The 24,465-nt window shown below is 45.1% G+C and overlaps 1 protein-coding gene across 1 annotated transcript; it reads right to left on the bottom strand.

The window, feature by feature from the left end:
• Window positions 1-173: 173 nt before the first annotated feature.
• On the bottom strand, window positions 174-22,809 carry LOC141968482 (acetyl-CoA carboxylase-like). The gene is made up of 10 exons (XM_074923233.1): window positions 22,747-22,809; window positions 18,047-18,093; window positions 16,672-16,924; window positions 4,036-4,168; window positions 3,261-3,399; window positions 2,919-3,028; window positions 2,380-2,461; window positions 1,095-1,193; window positions 438-544; window positions 174-182 (listed from the first exon to the last, which is right to left on the bottom strand). The coding sequence occupies exons 3-10, from the start codon at window positions 16,896-16,898 to the stop codon at window positions 174-176; spliced, it is 906 nt and encodes a 301-aa protein (XP_074779334.1). The 5' UTR covers window positions 16,899-16,924; window positions 18,047-18,093; window positions 22,747-22,809.
• Between the last annotated feature and the right edge of the window lie 1,656 nt (window positions 22,810-24,465).

The following is a 24,465-nucleotide window of genomic DNA, read 5'->3' as shown; positions in this document are numbered from 1 at the left end:
TTAATCTGGTAACATGGAAAAAAATCATATACTCCACCCCCTCTCTTCACAAAAGAAAACTTTCAATCCTGTATTGTGCCAGGAATATTTCTTATTCTAGAAATCTTCCTCAAAGAGAAACTTATCAAAAGATGAAATCAAGTGTGAGGTCATGGTCTTTATTAAAACCGCCTTCAACCTGCCTTCAACAAAAAAACAGAAGAGAGCCCTTAATGAAATACAACTTTGGTCCCATAATTCTGTCTCCTTCTCCCAATTCTCACCTAATTCTGCAGGCTGGGCCCAAAGATGATATGTGAGAGATCACTCTCCAAATTCCAAGGCTCATTTCTGTCTAGTTCTAGTTTGTACTCCCATTAAAAAGAAATTAAACTTCTAGCTCTTTCCAGCTGTGCATGCAGGAAGATCTCAAATACCCCAAAACACCAGGCACCTACCCGCAGCCCATCGTCTGCGTCCTTCACGTAGCCTTTTTCATATAGTTCCTGAGGAACATTCAAGATGCGCTTCTGAAGATCATTTTCCTGCCAGTCCACTCGAAGACCTGAAATATAAACATTATCTTGTTAGCTCATTTTGCTGCGAGGCTCAGAGAGAACTCACACGTCAGACACTGGTGAAGCTATCCACAGTCACAGTTCCACAAGGAACTAGTCTGGAAGCATTTACAAAAGAGAGAATGCAGGATGTAAACAGAAATTTGTTTTCTGGGCAGCAGATCTTTTCATCCAACAAATTATATACTCCTTCATTCACCTTATACAATTCTGAGTTATTTACTCTCTGAAACTACACAGTGCTTCCATGGGAGCTGAGCACTGGCTGTGTGCTCCAAAAGTACCCACTATACACTAGAAAAGTAGAGACTGCAGGAATACCAAGTATTACAGCCACACTGTTGGACTAACAGAACGTTCTGCAACACGTACATTTTGCCCAACATATCCATATATATCACAGCCACTATGTCTAAGCCTAATACAAATTTGAAACCCTGAACAGATGGAACACCTCTTGGAACACATTTTGTGCACAGACACTCCTTAAAAATTAGATATGTGATCCTGATAAACACAGGGCAATTTCCTTCTTACCACTGCCACTCCAAGGAAGAGTTGGGATGCCAGCAGTCTGAGCCACTATTGAAGATGCAATTTTATCTCCTAAGGCCCACATCGCTTGGCTCGGAGGACCTGCAAAGAGCAAAACCAATGCATGAGAGAGACACAAGAGATATCAGCCATCAGAGAAACGTCCAGAAGTCTAATTTAGGTTCCATGTAAGCGGAATAAATAAATGCTCTTAGGGTTGCTGTATGCCACATCTCAACTGGTATGAATCAACATTTCTGAACCAAAACAGAGAACATTAGCTGTATTGGCCAGAAAACGAAAAGCAAACAGACTAGAGTACTTTTGACCAAGGAGGAGGAAAAGGCCACTGAAACTACAGCAATGCCACGACAGGCACATCACAATAGTTTGTTAAGTGTCCATCCTGTTAAAGAAGTCTTGGCACAACCCCTCCGTCCGTCTGTCCTCAAGCTGGGCCTGCTCTCAAAGGGATGGCAGGTGCCAGTAGCTGGTACTAGGTGTGCACGTCACACCCTACTGGAATAATAATTCAGTGTCATGGTTGTACGTGAAATGTGGTTTGCATGGGACTGTAGCGTGTGATTGGTAAGAGATTTAAACTGGAATTAAAATACAGCTTTTTAATCCGCTCCTCTCCAAATGTCCTAAGCACTTCTGTGGTTATGGCTCAACACACTCCAGATAGAAAGACCTGCTGGAAGTCAGAACACGATACAACTACCCTCAGGCTATGCTCAGGCCGTGACTTTTATCACGAGTCCATCTTTAGTTTTAAACACCGCACGTGTCCAAACCCTTATCCAGTATTCAGATCCACGTGGTTCAGGAAATGAGGCTTACTGCCCCAAACACCTCCAGCACTCAGTTAACTACACTGCTAACCAGATCACAGACTTCATGTGCTGTCCACGTACAACAAACAAACAAACAAACACCCTTTTAAAATGACGACAGGGACATTCACCTCTGGAAACAACCTGCTTTAACAGGAACCTTTTCCGATTTTGTATCTCACAATATTCAAAGATATGTTGGAGAACTTGACGCTTCTCCCACAAAAGAACTATTTCCCAGCACATGTCCAAACCTTATCTCGTTTCATGAGCCTCGATGATTGGGAACCGGTTACACTGCTAGAGAGCAGCGTCCGTTGCTCTGACTACTGTAAAGAACATATCATCAATCTTGCACTTGTAAACCACACCTCGTGGCTCTCCTTTAGACTCAGGATCTTCTGTCTCTTCAAATAAGAACTAGACATTAGATCAGAAGGATATATCCTCACCCATGAAAGCAATTCCATTTTTGTGGAGAAGTTCTGGTAGTTTAGGGTTCTCAGATGCATGGCCCCAGCCAGCCCACACAGCCTACAGAAGAAAATAACACAATTCACTCTTTCTTTCAGAAAAACAAGCAGCTGAGCAGAAATAGAAAGGATGCAGATACTTCAAGTCTTTCTTTCCCTCACTGAAAGCAGCCTCATAACATTCCTAAGCCAGAGCAGCCTCCTGAACTGCATGCTATGTTTAGTTTAAAGGGCTAGTGTCTTGCATCTTGCATAAAAGTCAAAGAAGGCTGCCCCAGCAAGCTGTTCAAGAGGAAATAAGTGCAGACAAGTGAAAGAGTGAAAGGAACCTTCTATCTCCTGCAGATACACTGGGAAATCCACTGCACTGTAACATGCATTGCCTTTTGGTGCTAGTATAGATTTGTAATTTCCATTTCTTTGACTTGTCTTTTTCCCCTGATGCAACTTGTTACTTAAGGAGAGAAGATTGCTTAGTGTTACCTCCTGTTTTCAAAACTATCTTTGACACTCCTCACCTGCACTGGAATCCGCTTAGCAATATCAAGAATGAGTTCCACATTTGCGTAGTTGTTGTTGTTCGGTCCTCCCGGAACCGGGACGTAGTGATCTGCCATTTTAATATACTCTGCAAACACAGAGAAGGTCTTATTTAGATTTCAAATCTAATAAATGGTACTTGGTCTAAAACTCCCTAGATCTACAGGACTGGAAGTGCTTAATCTCCTCCCAGAAAAATCTGTTACTGGACAGAATGGTAGGTGATGCAGTGGACATACATTCAGGTCCTCGCATCCTTGTGTGCCCACAAGGCTGTGCAAGGAGTAGGTTGTGCACCTTCACTTGTCTTTACAACTCACCTGCATTTGCTTTCAGATCCTCAGGAGTCACCATGACAACAAATCTGATCGCCCGCTCATTTCGAAACATCTCATAGGACCAGCGTCGGATGGACCGCATGCATTTCACTGCTGCAATGCCATTATTTGCTATCAGGACCTGAGTGTATTAGAAGCAGGGATGAAACAGAGTCCAAACAGCACAAAACACTAAACGATAATGAAAACGAGGGGTTTTTTCTCTGCAGACTCTTTGTCCCATTTTGGGGCTGTGCAGTCTCATCAGTCAGCATTCAGTTCAGTAAGAACATTTAATGGCCCATCAGTCAATTTAGAAATCGGCTCTTGCCCAACTGTAAAGATTTTAAGGCATTATGCTTTGTTTGGATTAAAGAGCAGAAGGACCCATGAGAACAGACATAATGAGCAGCTAAAACTTTTGATACCTGAAAGGAAGCGACCTCATCTATTAAATGATTATGTATTTAAAAATACATTTCTCGGTGTTTTTCCAGCCTGCTTTTGTTTTATCTGTCTATAAATCCTTTTGTATCAGCAGAACTGCTCTAGCTCACTAAATATTTTTTTTCCTGCCACACTAAGCTAAAACAATGGGATGTTTATTTATCATATATAAAATAAAATGGAAACAGGATGATTACAGGCAGAAGTAGAACTTTCATGTTCAGGAATATTAATATTTTGATATCTGCAATGTACAGCTCTATAGAGAGAGAAGCCATAGCTCAAGACAAGGGAACAAAATACGCTAAAGACAAAGAGGTCAGTAACTTACCTTTTCAATAACTTTATTCCCTCCAAAACGAGTGACAAATTCTGCTGGAGAAGCCACAGTGAAATCCCGCTGCACATCAACTTTCTTCCTGTCCCGGCCTTGCTTTACAAGGTGTAAACCAGACATACTGGGCCTAAGGAAATTTGACAGAGAAAAGCAACTTGGCAGTGGAGATGTACACAAATAGAAGAGGATATGTGAATAATTTGTAAAGCTCCCTTTGACCAAGTTCCCCAAGTAGACAAGCAGAATCACTCCTTGCCTCCAAGACCACGATGGTCTGGTCCTCAGCTTTTACAGGGATGACTGTTTTTCAACTGCCTTTCAGTTATCTCTCTGCAAAAGCCAGCTTATCTGGAGAAATTCTAGTTAGGCTAATGTATAAAGAGGTAAAAATATGTTCACTGTATACTGCTGCCCACCACAGAACAATAATGCTCCTCCACATTGCTTTCAATTCATCTGGGAAAGCTGGAAAATGACAACAATGTTTTCTGGCTTTGGTAAAACAAAGTACTAAGATAAGACTCCGTAAGGAAATCCTATTGGGGAACCACAGCAAATAAATCCCCAGGTGCAAACGAGAGATTCTGTGACTGGCTACTTAAAATCATTTTCCAAGAATTTACCACCATCGGGTCTTTAGTATTTTCCCCAAAAGTTGTGAGAGCTAGAGGACAGACGAGTCACATTACTTCTACTGCCACCAGTGAAAGGCAGTTCTGTGTCTGACAAGATGAGCTCTGTGCTCTGCCATCGTCACTGTGTGGGAATGGGACAGTCGCTTCCCTTTCTTACGCTTCAGCTTCCACAGAACTACCACGTGGGTAAATCACCCTTTGCTTTTGCAAGCACTACAGGATTTGATTTGCTAAAATTTACAAAGCTGAAATTGTGAGGGGAATAGAACTCAACAGAAAAGCAAAGACCTGCTCTTCACACTGTGCATCTCCCACAGGGCAGCATGACTGGGGAAAATAAGATGCTTTTTATCTTAAAGCCCCGAAGCTTTACCTCTTGGGTCACCCCACAGTTCACCCTTTTTTCTCATTGAGCCTGCCTTCCTTAACAGGTTCCTTTCCCACGAACACACTGAAGTCCTTACCCCTGCCACCAAGCAGGATTACAGAACCTTTCTGTAGGAAGGAGAGATGTATATCAGGAAGGTATTTTAAAACCCACCCAATGCTTTGGAAAGACCCAACAGCAACCAAGGGGGTCAGTGTCACCGGAGCAGCCGTTAACGGGCAGCATCTGTCCCCAGCAGCCACGTGGGCCCTGCTGCCTGCCCCTCGGCCATGGGAAACCCGTCAGGAACCTCTGGCCTAATCAGCTGTGGAAGCGCTGCTGCCATTGAGCAACTCCACAGGGAAATGGGATGGGATGTGGCAGAACGCAACTGGAATTGCTGGGGGAGAGCGGGAAGGGGAAAACCAACCCAAGGACAAGGTAAACCACGCACAGCATCCCTTTTATAAACACAGCCACCAAGGTCAGGTAGCCCGAGAGCTGCACCTGGGAGGTTCACTGCCCTGTGTGAGGCTTGATGAGCTGGCAGAGGGGCTCGATGACGGCCCGAGAGGAGACACACAGACTCCCCCTCGCCTTCCCTCATAATCACGTTGTGCCTACAAAGATTTACCCATCTGGAACACAGACACTCCTTAACTCCTTATCAGGAGCACAGTAACACCACACACCAGTATTTTGACTAAAAATTTGCTGATGAAAGAAGCCCTGAACAAACTGTAGCTAGTATCTGGTTTAAAACCAGATTCTTCTCTTACCCATCTCTCCTGTGAACAACCATGGTGCTAACCCAGACTACGCTGGGCTTTGCAGCACACATTAACAAAAAGATCTTCACTCATATCATCTAGCACAACCTGTTCAAAACAGTATATGCCAAATCCTGGTATAACCAACCAAGAACCATACTAGAACAAAAGGTGATCTTTCAGGAAAGGCAAGCTTAGTGCCCAGATCTGACCATAAAGACCCGTTTATCTACCACACACAGGACGGAGTGGATCCTTCCCTTCCTCTCCGCCTTCACACACACCATCTGCTTTGGCCATGACATCCTACTGTGGTGCAACCCTGACTTTGTGAGGGTTTCCAGAACAGCACCTGAAAGTCAGACCCTGTGCTCTGCGTTAACACATTGATCGTCCTCTCCCACAGGTGAGATATTCCCATGACAAACAGCCATGCTGGTGGAGAACTTCAAGATAAAGACTTGCAAATGTTGAGCTTAACTAGGAAGGGAAAACCTGTTCTAAGCAGAGTGAAAGAGACTTTGAAGCAATCCCTGAAGCCAACAGTGGGAGAAGTAAAGGTAAGAGGAACAACAATAGAGAGATTTTAAAGCCTGCTAAAAAACCAGACGCTTTTCTCCCAGCATATTTCAGGACATATAAATGGCTGCACTAGGTCAGACCAAAGAACATCCAGCCCAGTAACTTGTCCCAAAAAAGAGCTGCGAGCTGATATCCAGAGAAGGGCATAAGCACAAGTTGTGTGTGCAGAGGTTCTTCCCCTGTGCACTTTCCCTTCTTCCAGCCAGCCACACTTCCAGAGAAAGACACTGTCACTGAACTTAAAACTTGTCCCCACGAGCACGAGTTCAAACTGCTCTCTGATAATCTCAGCCCAGGAATTCAAGGACAGGAGCCAACAGGCAAGAAAAAGAGGAAAGGTGTAGTTAAGGTTGAACTTCTGCTAAATTTGTGCATTTAAAGAGGGTCAGAATCTATGGCATGGCAAGGAAAGAGCACAGTCCAACAAAGTGAGACAAGTTTATTCGTGGCAGGTTTATTGAAAGCAGTCTCAACAAAAATAGAAAAAAGATAAAAATCTTGGGGTCAGAATCTGTGAACACATATGAATACGAACGATCCTGCCAAGTTTAAATTACTACACACATAAAGATACTGCTACAGATAAAATGTCAACAGAACCAGAGGTTCATCATGTGGAATAATACATAAACAGTTGTTTATCAGCAAGTATAGTTCAGTTTAATTTATGAAAGTAAGCATACCAAGAACATTAAGTTGATTTACTAATAACCACAGGCTGCACATTATAATCAAAACAGATTTTTTTTTTTTTTTTTAGGGTAAGATGAGGAAGAAGTTGACAGCAAGGAGAAACACTGAGCTCTAAACAAAACAAAATAAATGCTGAGTTAGTACCAGTCATGCCTATTAATCACCAGGTCACAACTGCAGTGTGCAAAGTGTCACAGCTTTCAGAACGCCTGTCTATCCCTCAGAGTTTACAGAGGTTAGAAGTTGCACAGAATCTCAAACTTTTTTAACACTGATTCCCCACCTAGGATGTATTCTAGCATCTTTCTTACGGACTGCATGCACAGATCACTCACAGTAACTGGTGAGGTTTCAGAGAATAAAATTAACATGCAAAAATATCAGTATGCGTTTCCAGGACAATGTGCCCAACTGCCTCAGTCCAAGACAGCTGCTGCCATCAGGAGACAATCAGATCTGTAATTCTTACCTTTGCAGCATGTGATACCTCATTTCCTGACTCTGCTCTGCAGAATCCTCCATGCTGTCTCAGTGAAGGAATTAACAGATTTCAGGCTTGCTTATGACTCGTCTAGTGTTGCTGCTGCTATTTTTTTATTTTTTCAATACTGCAGCTCAAAACCCAGCAGGAGAAAGCTGCAAAGAGCCTCTTGCACTCACGCGGTTCTCCTTGAAGCAGTGGCACTTCCCAGATTGCTTCAATCTTTTAACCTTTGTCCCTTCCTTTCCACCACCCCTCTCTCTCAGTCAATCTTCCTGTGACGCAGCATGCACAGAGAGGGTAGCAGCTTCCCTCTCCTGTATTCAGAGGAAAGCAGCTGATCAGGAAAGAGAGAAAATGATCTACAGGTTACGTAATCAGGCTTAGCACAGAGCACGCCTGCTGCAGCCCACACGATGCACAGCGGCCGTTGGCAGCAGGGCTCAGCCCCAGCTCCGGATCCCCACACGCTTCCCCGGCGCTCCGCCAGCCGCCCCGCCGGGCAGCCCCTCCTCAGCAGGCAGCTTGGCGGGAGCGAAGGAGCAACGACAGGGGTCCATTTGCCCAAAGAATTCTATCAACACGTGAGATTCAATATCAGATTTTCAGGAGGGGTGGGGAGGTGACAAGGAAAGCGCTTCCGAGGCCGCAGAGAAGCAAGTCAGAGGCACAGTTTGTCCCCACACACGGAGCACGGTGCTGATCCAGGCATGAGACAACAGCTCGTGCCGGACACCAGCCGCGAACCTGGGAGACCCTGGACAGGTCACTTAAATTTTCTGTGCTTCTGTTTCTCCCCCTATGAAATGGGAATGAGATCGCTCCAAATGCTGCGAGAATAAATATCCTCACAAGCAAAGTGCTACAGTACTTCAGGGTCCACTCACATCGCTGGAGAAAGGCAGCGTGTTTACTCAGTACCAAGCACATGCAAAACCAGAAACTGCAAATTTGGGGTAGGGAGAGGATAAGCAAGGGCAACGACTGCAGCAATACAGTCATGATGAAACCTGGACTGGAACTAGATGCAGCAACTGGATTACATTTTTAAATTTCACGACATTTGGGTCTGTCCTGGTGTGGGGCCATATCCAGGTAGCACAGCTTTTATTTGCTGCACACACACTCCAAAAGCCTAAGCAAAAGCCACACAATCACCCAGGAGGAGGATCACGGAAAAAATGGAACAAGTACCCAGAGGAAAAGTGTCACATTAACGTGGTGACAGTATGTAACCCCGAGCCCTGAAGGGCAAGGTGAGGTCACTGGAGGAGACAGGGAACTAAGAACAGCACAGGCGATACGAGCAGCGACCAACAGCAAGTGCCACGTGTCTGATAAAATGCAGGCAAACAATTCTGTGAGGATCCAATTTCTTTGAGCCTTGTCAGCAGAAGGGGAAAGGGGACAGCGACACTCTGCGGCAGTGAAGGCGGCAAGCACAGAGGAAAGAAATCTCTTCACAGGACAGCATAGACAAGAGATCCCAGGGAAAGAACAGAGTTTAACCACACAAAAAACCCCAACATTATATATCTACCTAATAACCAATTGCCTCTCTCACCTGTCAGCCTTTGTTTCCTCTTTGAAGAGCTACTCAAACTACCCAACTATGAAGTACACCAGAATTTTCCCAGATAATTCATTTTAAAACAGAAGTATGTAAGAAAAAGCAGCTCGTCTTGAAATATTTCCAGCACTGGCTCCGTCTGGAGAGGCTGCACCATTACCCAGGTGTGGTACAGATCCCCACTCCCAGCCCACCAGAGCGAACCTGGGGTCTCTGCCTCCCACACCCCAGCAGGAACGACTCCGGCCATGGAGATCTGCTCACCCCACCTCAACAGGCTCCTACCTCCCTGCACCTCTGCAGGCAGGCTGCCACACACCCTCCACTTCTCCAGTTCCAAACAAGACATCGTAAGGGCAGAGAATCGTGAGCCTACAGACTCTGCTTGATAAACTCTGTGTCGCTTTCTCTTCTGGTCACCACTACGTAAGACCAGCAAAACCCAACAGACATTCAGTGACTCTACTGGATGTGTATTTCATGTAGAAAATGGTGTATTCCATCATTTTCAAAATAAAACACTCCCACGATCTACGATTCCATTAGATTTCCCCGTTTTTGAACCCGATTCAAGATTAAAATTTATGCACAGTATAACTGAAATTTTATTTTTCAGATTTTGTGAAAACTGTTTCCCAAATATTTGCTTGTCCTCCGAAAAACCCCACCCACAGCCCCCAATCCAAACAGTTTCTGAGCACTGTAGCTGCAAGGAAACAAATCCTACATGTACACACAGCTTGATGTTAGAGGAGCAGCTTCAGCATTGGCTAAAAACATTCATTGTGCCTTCTACCAGCCGAATTCACTGCTGTGAAATCAATGGACACCGCTCCCAGCAACATCCCTACAAAAATACGCCACGCAAGGACGTGTCACTGATACAATACTTACCACCAAACACACACACACTCTACAAACCCTAAACATAACACTACTCAGAACCCAAATGGCAAATACCACATGAAAACCATCCCCCTCTTCAGAGCCCAGGCCTGCTGTCAGACAAAAGGAAAGCCTGCGTGGTTCTCTTCTGTTCTAGCCTCCGAGAAAAAAAAAGCATTCATCACCGGCACATACCTGACGCACATCGCAGCTAGGAGCCTGCATTGATCCCAGCACTGCAACATGCCAAGTGCTACCAGTGACGTAGCGGTTTATTCCAAAGGCAGTGATGCATTAGCTGGCTTGTTTGAAAGGCAGCCTTGAGGAGACTGCAGCACATACACACACACACACGCACACACACACACCCCCCAAGAAAGGATTTTTTTTTTTTCCCCCCTCTCACTCCGGATTAGACCTGTAAAGGGTGTGGGGAGAGGGCAGCTCTCATCACCAATTTGGGCTTTATGTTTTATAAATATGCAAGCGCTGATGTGAACGTGTATCTGAACTGGGTGGTAAGACTCGAGCCAGCTGAAGCACCCGTAAGATCTGCTCTGGTTTTAGATCTGTCCTTGCCACCTATTTCACAAAAAGGCAGAGAGAAAGAGCAAGCATATATGTAGTCCAGCAAGCACTGCAGAATTCTGCAGCGGGAGTAAATGGTTCACTGTGTCTTGGTTAATGGGCACTGGAGGCAGCAATCTGGACTTACTCAGAGACAGTTTTTGCCTGTGATTTTAAAGGGATAGAGCAGTTGGCCTGAATGCAGACAGTGCTGGAAATCAGTGCTTCAACATACAAATCAAAAAAACCTCAACTCAGCTCTGACAAAGGATTAAGCCTAAGGATTTCAGGAAATTAAATAAAGGATGCAGCACAAAAAACCCAAGATCAGCCCTCTCACTACTCCCTGGCTAAATAACTTCACTTTCATGCGAACGCAGACTTTGAACAGCCATCAGGGCAGGTCTTTAGCCTAAAGCAGCAAATTTGGTTCCAAAACTACAAAGCCCAAACAGGCGCAAGCTGCTAGGATTCCTCTCAACTAACCAAGCACCAACAGCTGCAACGGATGCAGATTTTCAGTGGTGAGACACTTGTTTGTCAGATATTTTCCTTTCCTAAACCACGTATCTGGCTTTTTACCTGCCATGCCATATGCATTTTAGACTCGACCATACTCAGAGGATGCACACACCAAATCACTGGTGTTCTGTCCAAGTTCCAAAGCAACATCCCAGCTGTTATTATGGGAGGGAACCTGATGGTTTAAAGCTCCCTGAGCTCCTCTGGGTCACACACTCTTGTGTACTACAATCAAAACCACTTCATTCCCGAGACTCTTTAACCTACCCCATTCCCTCTAACTGTTCCTCCCAAGGTTTTCTGCACTCAACTTTACACGTATGGTGCTCAGCAAGCCTGTAGCCTCCTGCATGCTCCAAGCCCCTTCCTTCTCCTTCAGATTTATCTTTCAGAACACAAATTTTCACCCCTTAAAAATACCCAGTAAATCCAAATGTCAATCCAAATAAATATCCAAATTTACATCAAATTAATATCCATACTCCAGTTCCTAAAACCACAGAGTGCTGAAAGATCTTTATTTTTACATCCTCGTGAAGTACAAAATCCCACACGTCCCTGGAGCAACAGCCTAACACTCTCCACCAAGAAAAAAGTCAGTAACAACAGTGACAGACAGTTCTGCACCTGAGAGCAGAACGGAAATCTCTGCCAAGGAGCCTTCCTGGTGCTCTTTGACAAAGTTCCAAGTGTTGAACAGATCTTACCTACATGAAGGAGAGAATGTATCTTTTCTAACAACCAGAATTAAAGGGACGGGTGGAGGAGTTTTGCATAAAATTTATCACTGAAAGAGGTTTTGCCTAGTATAAGAGAATCCTATATGGACAGCATGGTGCAGGCCATTTCAGCTACCAGTCTTACAGACGGAGTTACGATACGGAGTCAAGAGATCCAAGTTATTCCCTAGCCTGGAGGTTCTTTGCATTCCCTACCTAAAACAGTTCTAACGACGCTTCCTCTTTTCCCAGATTTGTCACAAGCCAATTCATTGCCAGCTTCTCCTGCAGCCACTGAGGATACAAGCACTAGGCTGTGAGGGGATTCTGCAGAAGCACTTGTCTTTGGATGCCTTTGCTCCATGAGCCCGTCTGGGTGAAAAATGAGGGCATTCAGCAAAATACAGGAGGGGGCCCTAAAGTATTCCAATAGAGACAAAGTATAATTTGTTATCTTGTCAATTAGAAGTATCAGGTAAGTAAGCAAGTAGGAGACTGTCACCGCTGTGGTATCTCAGTCAGCTCATCTTCGCAAAATCTCCCTACAAATTACTGAACATAGAGATGTTTCTCATGTTAACTGATGTCAAAGGGAGTAAAACATGTTACAGCAAAATAAGAATGCTACTTTTGAGAGGTATGCCAGTGAAAAGTCCTTTAAAGTGTACTCACTTTAGTGTTCCGTGAACAACAGTTAAAATCCACAGGTTATCAGCACAACCAGAAACAGCTAAGACTTCAAACCACCTTACAAGCTGCTTCTTTTTCAGCAAATACAGGAGGAAATTCAACTTTTCTCTCCAGGTGGATGAAGGTCAAAATATAAATCACAACATCACTCCCTGGCAGCAGTGGTAGCAAAGAGGAAACGAAATCCTTTGTTCTGGCAGGGGTTCCTTGAAGATGCACAGCTTTATTTCATTAACTTGCAGAAACATGCAACAGTATCACTCTCTCCTATCTGCGGAGCCAACGGCAATTCATCGTGTGGAAAGGAAAATGTCTCGGCAAGAGGCATGCAGTTCCAGTTTCTGGTCCCTGAGATGCAAACTCATGTAAGTCGCCCTACACAAAAACAAAACCCACCTCAGCAGCACCATGGCAACTGATAGCACAGAGAGCAGAGGAAGAGGAGGAGCCTTCAGCTCCAGCGCAGCCCCACAGCCAGGACTTTGCAGAAAGCCAGGAACGGGAAGGAGTCAGTTCAGCAAAGGAGAAATCCTTCTGGATGTAGCTGGACCAGTCTGGGATGTGGCAGTGAAAGCATCCACCTTGCAGACACTAATGCATACTTGTACCTCTACACACGCGTTTGTGCATAAAATCACAGCGACGCTTGTAATTGCACAAGATCGATGCTCTATTGTGTAATCCCCTAACCACAAACAGGCAGGATGGAAAGGAATTTTTATGAATTCGGAACAAGCTCAAAAGGATCCTTTATTGCTTTTGGTACTTTGTGCAATCACTCCGGGACTGGTTTCTAAGCAGGCACCCTGACCCAGTGCCGGGCTGGGCATACTCAACACCCCACCGTCCAGAGTCAAATTGAGGAACTCTTCCAAAATTACTTTAATAGATGATTAGTTCTTCTTAAGCACCTCAGTAATTTATTGAGACTACTGACTGAGAAGTCCAAATATTTTTAGGTGCTAAGGTCTAAAATCTCTGCAGGTTGACTATCAAAGGTAACAGCTGAGCTACCTCCAAAAATCTGACTTTCAGTTGAATCAAGGATTGTCAGGTGACTCTGCACACCCATCTCATTGCTTATGGAACCAGAGCCCTGATGTGTAAGTATCAGAAGACACGCAGGATTTAGTCTTATTTTAAGTAAGAATTTGATATAAGATACCATTTTTGAAGCTAGGAATTAAATTTAGCAATAGTCAAGAAGAATTTATTAACCAAAACGAGCAAACCCAAAGTACTTTCCAAGTGGCATTTAGAGAGAAGTTACTTAATCTACCACTAAAACTTCAGAAAGGAGCATTGTGCCTGTCTAACACTCACTACACTACAACAAAAACTGTATCCCAACAGGACTACTGCCTTTGGTGGGAAGTGCTGAGGGAAATTTCTGAACTCAAAGACAACACAAGGATGCCTGGAAGCAGAAAGATTAAGAAAAAACAGTATGCTTGGTTTGATTATCTTAAGGTGCAAAGCACAACAAAAAGTAAATTTTGTTGATGTAAACTGTACACAAAGAGTATTTTCTTCAGCGGCACTTGTTTTTAATGTTAGATGCTGTAACTAACAGAGTGAGGAGGGCATTTACATGATTTTTATTACTGATAATCTTTAAACAAAGCACAACTACAAGCAAGAAAAGAATCAGAACATTTTAGCCTGCATGGTTACTCTTCCAACACACAATTTCTGTTAAGCGTTGGTGTTCCACACACCAATTTAAAGTTCATTATCAGAGTGTGGCTTTATCAATCCTATATAGTAGCAGCCAACTGGCACAATCAAAGGTCCTCATAGATCTCCAGTGGAACGGCCGCCTATATTGTACAACCTGTCCCAGCGAGACTGTCTTTAGCAACAGCATAAACACTTGACAAGATCAATAAGGTGATAGATGGAACGCCACAGCGCACACACGCTCTGCATGCTCAACTGAAGAGACACGGGTTGGCACACAGGCTCCCCTAGCTGGGTCAGGATTCATCGATTAGACATCACAACCCCGCCAGACGATAAGGCTCTCAGCAACGTTTTCCAGCCCAGGCAGGAGACCTGCAAATCTCAGGTGCTGAACACATGCCCAACAGTCTGCTGAACCATGACTCCTCGTGAACTGGCAACGTGATGTCGCTTCTTACGGGGGTTTAAGAACAAAAGAGAAGCAGCAATGCCTGTTACTACAGGTACACCCACGAACCCCCTTCCAGCAGCCTAAATTCTGGATTTCAGCCATAATTGTTTCCCTGAGGACTTCTCAGCAGCAAAGCCCCTCACCTCAAACACAAGCTAACTCTGTCGTTAACTGACCAAAATTTCCTGTGTGAAACTAACCAACAAAAGGAAAGAGCTTTGGCAACTTCTTCAGAGAGCTAAACTCCCACAGACCTGCACCTTGTTTGACCCACTAGTCAGACTGTACAGAACTCCCTGTGAATTTATCTTTGTCACTTTACAAAGTGTCGTACCTTTGTGATTACCAAAAGGAAGCTGGAAGCAAGAATACCCATGTTCCATTAATTCACTGTCACAGAGTGACTCCGGGCAAGTTGTTGAACTTGTCTTTGTCTCAGTTTCTCCATCTGTAAACATTATTTGGAAATCTCTGGACGAAAGAGACTACCATCCTGGAAAACTATTTCAATTCATCTTACTTTATCTTAGAAAAACAGCCTATTAATGCTGTAACTTTTTTTATTTGAATTGGCATTTCTCTCCAATTTAACTAAAAGTCAAGAACCCTCAAAAGAACGTGCCAAAGTAAGCAAGTTACAACAGAGGTGCTCAAGGTTGTGCACCTATTGCATTACAGCTCTCTGATGCCAGTCACTGTCCTAGAAGTTGCTTGATTTTCTTGCTCTCCTATTGTCTATTTCCACACTAATGGTTATGTGTTCATCCAGTTTCTTCTGTTCTTAAAATACATATAGTTACAGGGCTAGATCTTTTCCTGCTTCAAAATTACCTTTTGTGCTGCCAAATTTTATAACTGGCAGTCTTTGGAAAGGTAATCCCCTTAAAATTTGCTTTAAGATTTTATATCTGTTATATTAGTGCCAGCTGGCTAAACAGATCCATCGGCATGACCGTAACACTCTGTAAGGTCTGGACTACTATCCCCTTTCTGCCCCAACCCAGAGCCTGCTACTATTTGTTTTCAGAGACCGTCTCCCTAAAGTGGGAAGGGAACCACCAATAAAAGGACAGATTAAAATTCCTTAATCTGCCCAAGCAAATAAACCAGCAAAACAGAAGAACAAGCTGAGAGGATTAGCTGGTTGTATAAATATCTACTACTGGTCAGTAAGAGCCAGAAGCCTTTTTGTAACCAACCATTTCTTCAAAATCAGCAAAGAAAACCCCAGCGGGTACATCCCACTGGTGGTATGTAAATCAGCAACTCCGTAAAAATAAAGGGGAATTTTGACAAGCAAATATTAACACCATGATCTCAAAATCCCAACTTCATAGTTCATTTGAGCCACAAAGAATTAGGAGGAGGAGTGAGACAGCTCTTCTCCCAGCCATGAGGCCAACATCTCCCCGAGCTGCAAGCAGTAACTACCATATCAAACCCTGGCTTATCACCACTTTGCAGGATACCAATCGCTTCTTTAACCATCCACAAAATTTTCTCTATCCAAACCAAAAAACGTTCCAAGCAATATGGAGGGATTGATCTTATCCAGGAGTACTGCCAATTCTTTGGCTACATATAAAGCAGCAAATCCCATACAAAGACAAAATAAACAAATTAATGTCCTTGTTCTCAACAACACGGCCTGTCTAAAACACATACACAAGTCAAAACTTTAAAGACCTCAGTCAACACATTCCAATTTTCCAAAAGGGGGGACGAGACAGGCAGTATAAGCAAGCCCACCATAACATTCAACAGCTGAGATGTCTGAAAAGTGCTTAAGGAATTTAGACATAGATAGATATTTCATTAACACCAATGGAAAACAGAAGGTTTGGGTACAGATAAACACACAAGAGATCATCCAGAAACAGAATGCCAGATGATGTTTTGGCACAACAAAAACGTTTGAGGCCAAAACCAGATATAAAGTTGAATCTTTGGATTATCTTTGGAATGGGTGGGATAAAAAGACTGAAGACTGAATCTGAGTACTATTTTATCCGTACCTCATATGGCTTGCCAGGCCATCTTGAGCGTTAGGAAGTCCCAGATCTGAGAGGGAATCCGAGCAAACAGACACAGGTGACAAAGACCTCTCTTTCTCCTCTAGCAGATCAAGTTTCACCAAGGAGCTTGTCTCATCTTCTGAGTTATCCTCTGACACAGAGCCAATAATAAAGCGAGAGTGAGGGTTCATCTCCAGGGGTTTAGTGGGTTGAGAAGACTCTTCCATGGCTCCTACAAATTGGGCTCTCAGCACTGTAAGGGGCAAAAGAAAGTAAAAAAACAAAACCTGAAGTTAATACCTGTTATTGCAGAACAAAGAGGACACAGCAAGACTCACTTCTGATAGGAGATGCAATGTTACAACACCATAGCTGAACCCAGACAGGAGTCCAGGATCAAGAATACTTCTGCTGTAATCATTGACTCTTCTGTTTGCACAAGGACTGTAAAATCAAAGCAGCTGGTCATTCTGATCTGCTGCAGAACCTGATTGTTTAGACAAAACTGCAGCAGGTACTTAAAAGAAAAAAAAAAAAAAATCACACACAAATGCATGACTAAAAATAAAAAATTTTTATTTTACTACTACTCTTTGGTTAGTTATTGGTGACATTTAAAGTCTGACGGCATGGTCCTGGGCAACCTGCTCTAGCTGACCCTGTTTACACAGGGGGTTGGACTAGATGATCTCCAGAGGCTCTTCCAATCTCAGCCCTTCTGTAATTCTGGAATTAAAAATTTGTATTTCAACAGCATCTGAGTGCTGGGACTCATTGTGCTAGGTACTGCACACAGCATTATTTACTGCTAGTCAAACGATGGATTCAATAGGTCAAAACCAGCCTTTCCCCAGCCCTTGCCAGGTGCCAGACCCCCGGTATCTGGCAGCAGTGAACTGCCAGACTGGCTCACCCATCTTCTGTAACTTTACCCTGACTTTAACCTCTTGTTCCCAGATCATCCATGTCAATGAGGGGATAGTATCTACTTGACGGTAATACACCGAAACTTAGCAGCATGATTTACAATTGTTAAGAAGAAAATACATAAGTCCAGGTCTCCATTTTCCATTTAAAAAATCATTACATAGAAAGAGACTAATCTCTTAATATGGGGAACTCTGAGTATCAAAAATTCAATGTTGTTCCAAAAAGGGGATGAATGCATTTTCTTCAAAATTAAAAAAATAATAATAATTACAACTGAGAAAGAGCACGACAGATGGAGAAAACAAAGGAGCACCTCACAGCACAAAGACAGGTGGGATGGGGAATAATCATTTGATACGCCCTGCTCTGCCTGACTTTGATGCTCTTAGATGATAACTACACACAGCTGGAAATCATAGCGTTGTAAAATGAGGAGTGCACTAACCTCTTGTTATTCTTGCAATCTGAGCAGTTATCCACTTCCAAAACGAACTGGAAAAGAAAAGAATTAACATGTAAATATTATGACTAATACTCCGCGGTTTTTTTCCCAACTACAGGAATCACTGAACACAAAGACTGTCATGAAAAATCCCAGGCACAGAGCAGACTAGATCACTTGCTCCGGGTCACAGAGCGGAGCGGGGACTGAACCCGCGATGTCCGAGTCACGCCGCGGCACCTCCCGCTCGTTCATCCTTCTGGCAACCACCAAGCAACGTCTTAGCACACACCCCATCGTCCCACACACACTTCAGTTCTGTTCCTAAAAGAAACTACGCTTTGTGCCAGTGCTACTTATGTCAAACTTTTTTTTTTTTTTTTTTTCTCTGTCAACTACTGAATCTGCTGGCTGAATTTTACAGTCTGGAGTAAATCTCAGTGACGATTAGAAATCTTGGGAAAAACTGGTGGCTAGAAGACCCAGCTGATATACCATATTTTTACATTAAAAAAACCAATAATTTGCCTGTAAAACAAACTGTGATACAGCAATACAGACAAGGACAAGAGGAGGGGACATTTACTCAGGGCTCCACTCTCCCAGCAGCTACGTCACTATGCAGAAAGGACTGGTACGATACCCTTAACTCTCACACCACACTGACATCCTAAACCGGTGCGAAAACCTCATCAGTCCTGCTAATTATAGCCATGTTATGCCAAGTACAGGGATGCAGCATAATTGGTTTGATATGAACATGACAGCTTTCATCCGGTACACAAGCAAAACTAGACCATGTTATAACACAAATAGGACATGACTGTAGTTTTAATTAGAGCACAGACAAGGAATTTATAGATAGTGCAATCCTTAAACACCATGCTCTTTCTTTTCATCAGTAACTGAGAATTAAAAACTGATCCAACTGGCTTATGCTCTTTTACCATGAATGTGCTTGACTGAATTATTTAGATCAATGTGTTGACATCATTACTCCCACAAACTCCAGTTTCACTGGGGCCACAGGCAGTTCATTTTGCAGAGAGGTGTACTTAACCACTTTATTTTACAAATATCTGTCCGGCACGGGCATTAAGAGGGTGGATCAATCTGCCTTTTTTGAGGGTAGAGATGGAGAAGAGGAAACCTGTCTGTAATGTCTGCATACCTATCTGTGACGCACAGAAACGAAGAAGCCACACAGGAAGATTTCTTTAACTGAGGTGCTTAGGCAGGACTCATAGCTCAGACAGTGTAAAGTTTAATCAAATTTTGTTCGCACATACAAACATGAAGACAATATTTACGTGTATATTTATCCTGGCATCAGATCACTCCTAGAGAATTTCATCCAGACAGATTTACTGTTGGCACAATCATCGGTGCTGAAGAATCTGGGATACAGCCAAACTAACTTCAACCCTTTCTCAAAGAAGAAAAACTTTTTCTAATTTCAAAAACTTACACATTAATAAGCAAGTTTCAAGGCTTTTTTTTTTTTTTTTCCCTAAGCAGAGAAGGAAACAGAGGAACAGGCAGCAAAGCGTTTCACACAAATACCGCATGAGAAAACATCAAATTAATGCCAAGGCTCCTGATCCCCAATGCCACACTCAAACAACTTTACGCAAACATCTTGTTTGTACAACGCTGTTCCAAAGCAGTCAGTTCTCCATGAAGCCCCATTCAAATCTATTCACCAGTCCACTTCCAACCCCGTGTAGTCCAGTCCCAAAGTCATGCGTTCCGCTGATGTTTTGCAATCAGCTGTAACTCAACATTGCGCTGAATTAGACATAAGCTCGGCTTGTTCTCAGCTTGCTGAAATTTGTTATTGGTATCTGAATTAATTTTAGCATTGTCTGGGGCCAAGAAAAATGTAGATTTTCTGCGAGATCTCAAGGAAGCCTTTTGCTGCAAATAGAACGCACGAGTCTCCCCAAACCTCTGCATGTTGTATTTGCTGTCTGAAACGTAACTGCCAGTTTCTAACAAGCATCTTGAATTCAGCTGACCACCAAGACAACGTTCGTGTACCACTAACCATACACCGTTTGTTTTAATAACATTGAATCAGACCATAAAAGCCAAAATTGCATGGCTCCTCAGCTATATACAGCCCTACAGTTATTTTTTCAAGTGTCAATAGCCTGTCAAAGAAGCTAAATTTTACAGAGCGCGAGCTTTTTGCTTCAAAAAACCTGTAAATTACAGAAGGACACAGACTGAGAATTAGATCCTGCAAAGACTTTAAAACAGGTAACATTGTGCTCTCTGAGCCTGCTCAGTCACGTCAATATGTTTCATCACAGCTGAACCTTTACAGAACCTGGGCCACGCTGTCCTCCCCCCTCCTGAAGAAAAGCAGCTCTCATTGGAGTTCTGAAGAGACACAGCACTTCCATGACTCTCCAGCTCTGCAGATATCAAGGTATTTTAAGACCCAAATGGTGTTCACGCTACAAGAGATGAGAACGCTGCAATCCAAATTCAAAAAGTAACATACCTGGTTTTGCCTGAGGTGAAACAACCCAAATCACCACAGCTCTACTACTATCATTAGTAAAATTGTTGGCTTGACAGTGAAATGCACACGTAGAACTATTAGAATTTATAAGTTTTTATAACAGTTTCACTTCAAGATGATTCCTATCTTCAAGATCATTCTTGCATAATGTCAGTTGGAAATTAAGTTTCTAGTTTTTCCAAACTACCGCATTCCAAAGACAATTACACTACTGAAAAGAACATTATTATTTCAGTGAAAATGAGTTGTAGGTTCTTTCAAAGAATCAGAATAGCACCTCTACAATATTGAAAAGCCATATAAAAATAAAATTAACAAAACTAGTTTTATTTACAGGTCTCCTGTTTAAAGCCCAGGGATCTGTGGTATTGCTAACCAACACACATAATTTTAAAACAATGAAATGGCCATACTTGCGCTACCCTAACTGAATGAAGACAGGTAACAGAAAACAAAGGAACGAAAAAGGTTAAAACAAAGTAAAAATAGCTGGTATCTGTGTAACAAGTTGACTACTTAATTGCTTTTAGTGAAGACAAAAAAAAAAACCAAACAGCAACATGCTCACCTACACCAGAACTGGAAGTGAGTTCCCAGATCAGGAAAGGGCAAAGAGATGATCTTTGCACCAACACAGGCCACCAAGCATCAAACCATCCACCCGCAGAGGTCCTTGCCCACAGCCCATCAGGCTGGCCACCGCCGCTGCTTTCCAAGACTCGCTCAGCCTCAAAACTTCGCCAGCCTGTATCTACACAACCGGTGGGCCACGAGTCCAACTCCGCTCCGCCCGAGCTGGTTAATAATTGGGCATTGCTTCACTTCCTATCCTAAAATATTCTCAGCAAGTATTAGATATTCCACACAGTTCTTTTGCTTCTAATGTCCAAAAAGTGTACGTCCAGAGGTTAGAAGTTCTAGTTACTTCGTTTTCAGACTTACTGTATCAACATTAGACACAAAATATAAAAATAAATATACAAATAATATACAAGTGGAAATATAAATATAAATAAATATAAATATATTAAATATAAATATAAATAAATATAAATAAATATAAATATACAAGTGGAATATACCCCTCCTAGGTCTCCTCGGGTAAAATACGTCTGTGTCACTTCCAAAAAGAACATAAAGACAAAAAAAAAGCTGATACTTACAGCTATCCTAGTTTGCTAAAACACTCAAGACTGTGTCTAAATGCCACTGTCTTTGAGAAAATTGGGTATAACTTAAATGGTTTGTCGACCATTGACAGCCTGCTAAAATGGAATCAACTTTGGATTTTTTCTTTTTTAACGTGGTATATTTCACTGTAAAACTTTCTTACAAGATTTCAGAGACACCACGAGAGGAGAGGCGAGAATAAATAACCTGTTCCGCAAATCTGCTTTTACAGCTTTATTATTTCTAAGCACCCCGCAGCATCTTGCAGAAGCCATTCCCAGGGCTCCTTTCAGCCCCTCCGAAAAACCAGGCCCCAAACTCTTCCCTCAAGATCCTAAAACCCCACCAGCGGCGGAAGAAGGATGGCAATAAAAGAGGGATGCCCGAGCTGGCAAAGCAAGCGCCTCATGCTCTAGACCTGCGCTGATTTGGCGGCTTCAACACGCTCGATTTGCTGCCTGGTTTTTTTTTTTTTTTTTCTGATGAATTAACTCACTCGCACGAGGCAAAGCCACAACCAACTCGTTGTTCCGCACTGGAGCGGCACCACCGCGACCACCGGGGGCAGGCGGGAGGTGCGCGAGGGGCGGGGGGGGAACCGAGGAGGCCACGCGAGTGACCTGACACGGGAACCGCAGGACTCGCCGCCCGGCGGATCTCCGGCGGCCCTCCCGCCGCGGCAAGGGCTGGCCCGGACCGCGGGCACCGGGAGGAAACCGGGCGGCTCTTCCGGGCGGCAGGAGCGGCCCCGCCGGATCCCCGCGGCTGGAAACCCTCTTCCCGCCCTACCGCACGCGGCCGCGGCGCGCCAGCAGCCCCCGAGCACCGCGCCCGCCCGCCCGCTGCTGACAAAGCCGGCGGCGCGGCCCGCGCTCCCCCGGGCCCGGCCCCGCCCAGCCCCGCAGCCCCGCGCAGCGCCGCCCGCCGGCACCGGGGGCTCGCGGCCCCGGCCCACACGCGCCCCTCCGGTCCTTCACCGCGCGGGCCCCCGGGCCCCGCTCACCTCAGGGTGCCGGGCGCGGCGGAGGCGCGGCGGGCCCCCGGCCTGGCGCTGGGCAGCGGAGCGAGCGGGGGCGCGGCGCGGGGCCCCCCCCCTCTCCATTCACGGCGGGGCCCCGCCCCCGAGCCGGCCCCGCCCCCCGCGACGGCCCCGCCGCCGCCGCCGCGGTGGTGTGATGCGAGGGGTTACCTCAGGTCAGGCACCTCTAACCCCGCCCTTCCCGGGCCCGGCCCTACGCCGGGCTCCTATTGGCTGCCCGGGAGAACACAGCGAGGGGCGTGACCAATGAGGTACGGCGCTCGGGGCGTGGCCAATGAGGAGATGCCCGTGGCCTGAGCGGCCGGCCCGCCGCGCCCACTGGCTGCCGGCGCGGAGGAGGCGCCGCTGCGGGCCCCGACCCCCCCCGCGCCCCCCTCACCCCGCGGCGAGCAGCGGGCCTCGCCCCCCGCACCCCCACGCCTTCCTGGCCCCAAACTGCTCCATTTCGGGGAAAACTGCACGGTGGGGGCTGCAGGAGCCGCACGCAGCGGGGCCCGGCCCCCTGTGTGGGTCAGGCCCCGCTGCCGGGCCTGGCACCGGGACCCTCGCCCGCAGGAAGGACACACCGGCCCCCGGGACAGGGGCAGCGACCCGGCCGCTCCCGGGGCACAGGCCGCGGGACAGATCACGCGTGGCCGCCACGCTGCCGGGCCGGGCCGGCGCTGCCCAAGCGACGCCTGCTTCTGCCCCGACCTTGAGCCGCTTGCTCTGTCGGTGGGCAGTGGTTTCAAGAATTACCCCTGACGGCTTTTTTTTTTTACTTTTTGTTTAAAGACTGTTGCATTACAGAGCTGCTGAAATTCAAATCAAATAAGCAATTAATTCCTAATGCTACTGGATCTGGTCCTCTGCGTAGGCAGATCCTCTTCCTGCTGGGAGTGGCAGCGGTGCCAGGGGGGTATAAAAGCCGAAATACCTGTGCAGACACTTTTGGGGTCTATTCAGAGTGCTGAGACAGGGCTTGTCACCGTCACCGCCTGCCTGCGGTGCTCTGAGGGACACAACCAACACCCGGTCACTGTGGCACCTTCCTCTCCTTGGGGGGAAGCAGGGGTTGGTTCTATGGTTTATACTCCTGCACCCGCGATGTGCAGGGCGGTGCCAGGTTTGGGAGGACACTCCTGAGCGAGCTGGTCCTGGCTCTGGGGACTGCTCCGGGACAGGCTCAGGAAGCGTCCCGGCAGCAGCAGGAGTGAGAACAGAACCGTGAATTTCCTCAGCCACCGACTTCGGAGGAAGATCGAGTCAGTGGTTGCCAGGGATGTGAGACTGGGCTCTACCAGGAAATTGTGGAATTTGTGCCTACTGCAGGCAAGTATTACACAGCTAGAAAATCTTAACCTGGAGCTTTGTAGCTTTGTGGTTAATAATATCATCAGGCGGAACCGTCCATGTTCTCACCTCCGTTAGGACTAAATCTGGTCAATTGTTCAGGGCACGGACATTTTTATTTATATCTCTGTAGATACGTCTTTTACGTAAAGAATCTTCCTCCATTTAAATATTTTTATGAAGGAGCTAAAAGAGGCAGCTAGTCACTGTTAGCTTAATCATATACGGTACTAAAGCCCAGCTCATGCAGAAGTGAGGGGGAGTACTTGGCACGCCGAGGGACTGTGTCCTAAATCACCGATAATGACTATATACAGAACTTACAAAATCAGAGATTACGACAGGTGCTTA

This window comes from Athene noctua, chromosome 19, assembly GCF_965140245.1.
Source record: "Athene noctua chromosome 19, bAthNoc1.hap1.1, whole genome shotgun sequence".
In the NCBI taxonomy this organism is placed as follows: domain Eukaryota; kingdom Metazoa; phylum Chordata; class Aves; order Strigiformes; family Strigidae; genus Athene; species Athene noctua.
This window is presented reverse-complemented; position numbering and strand designations above follow the sequence as displayed.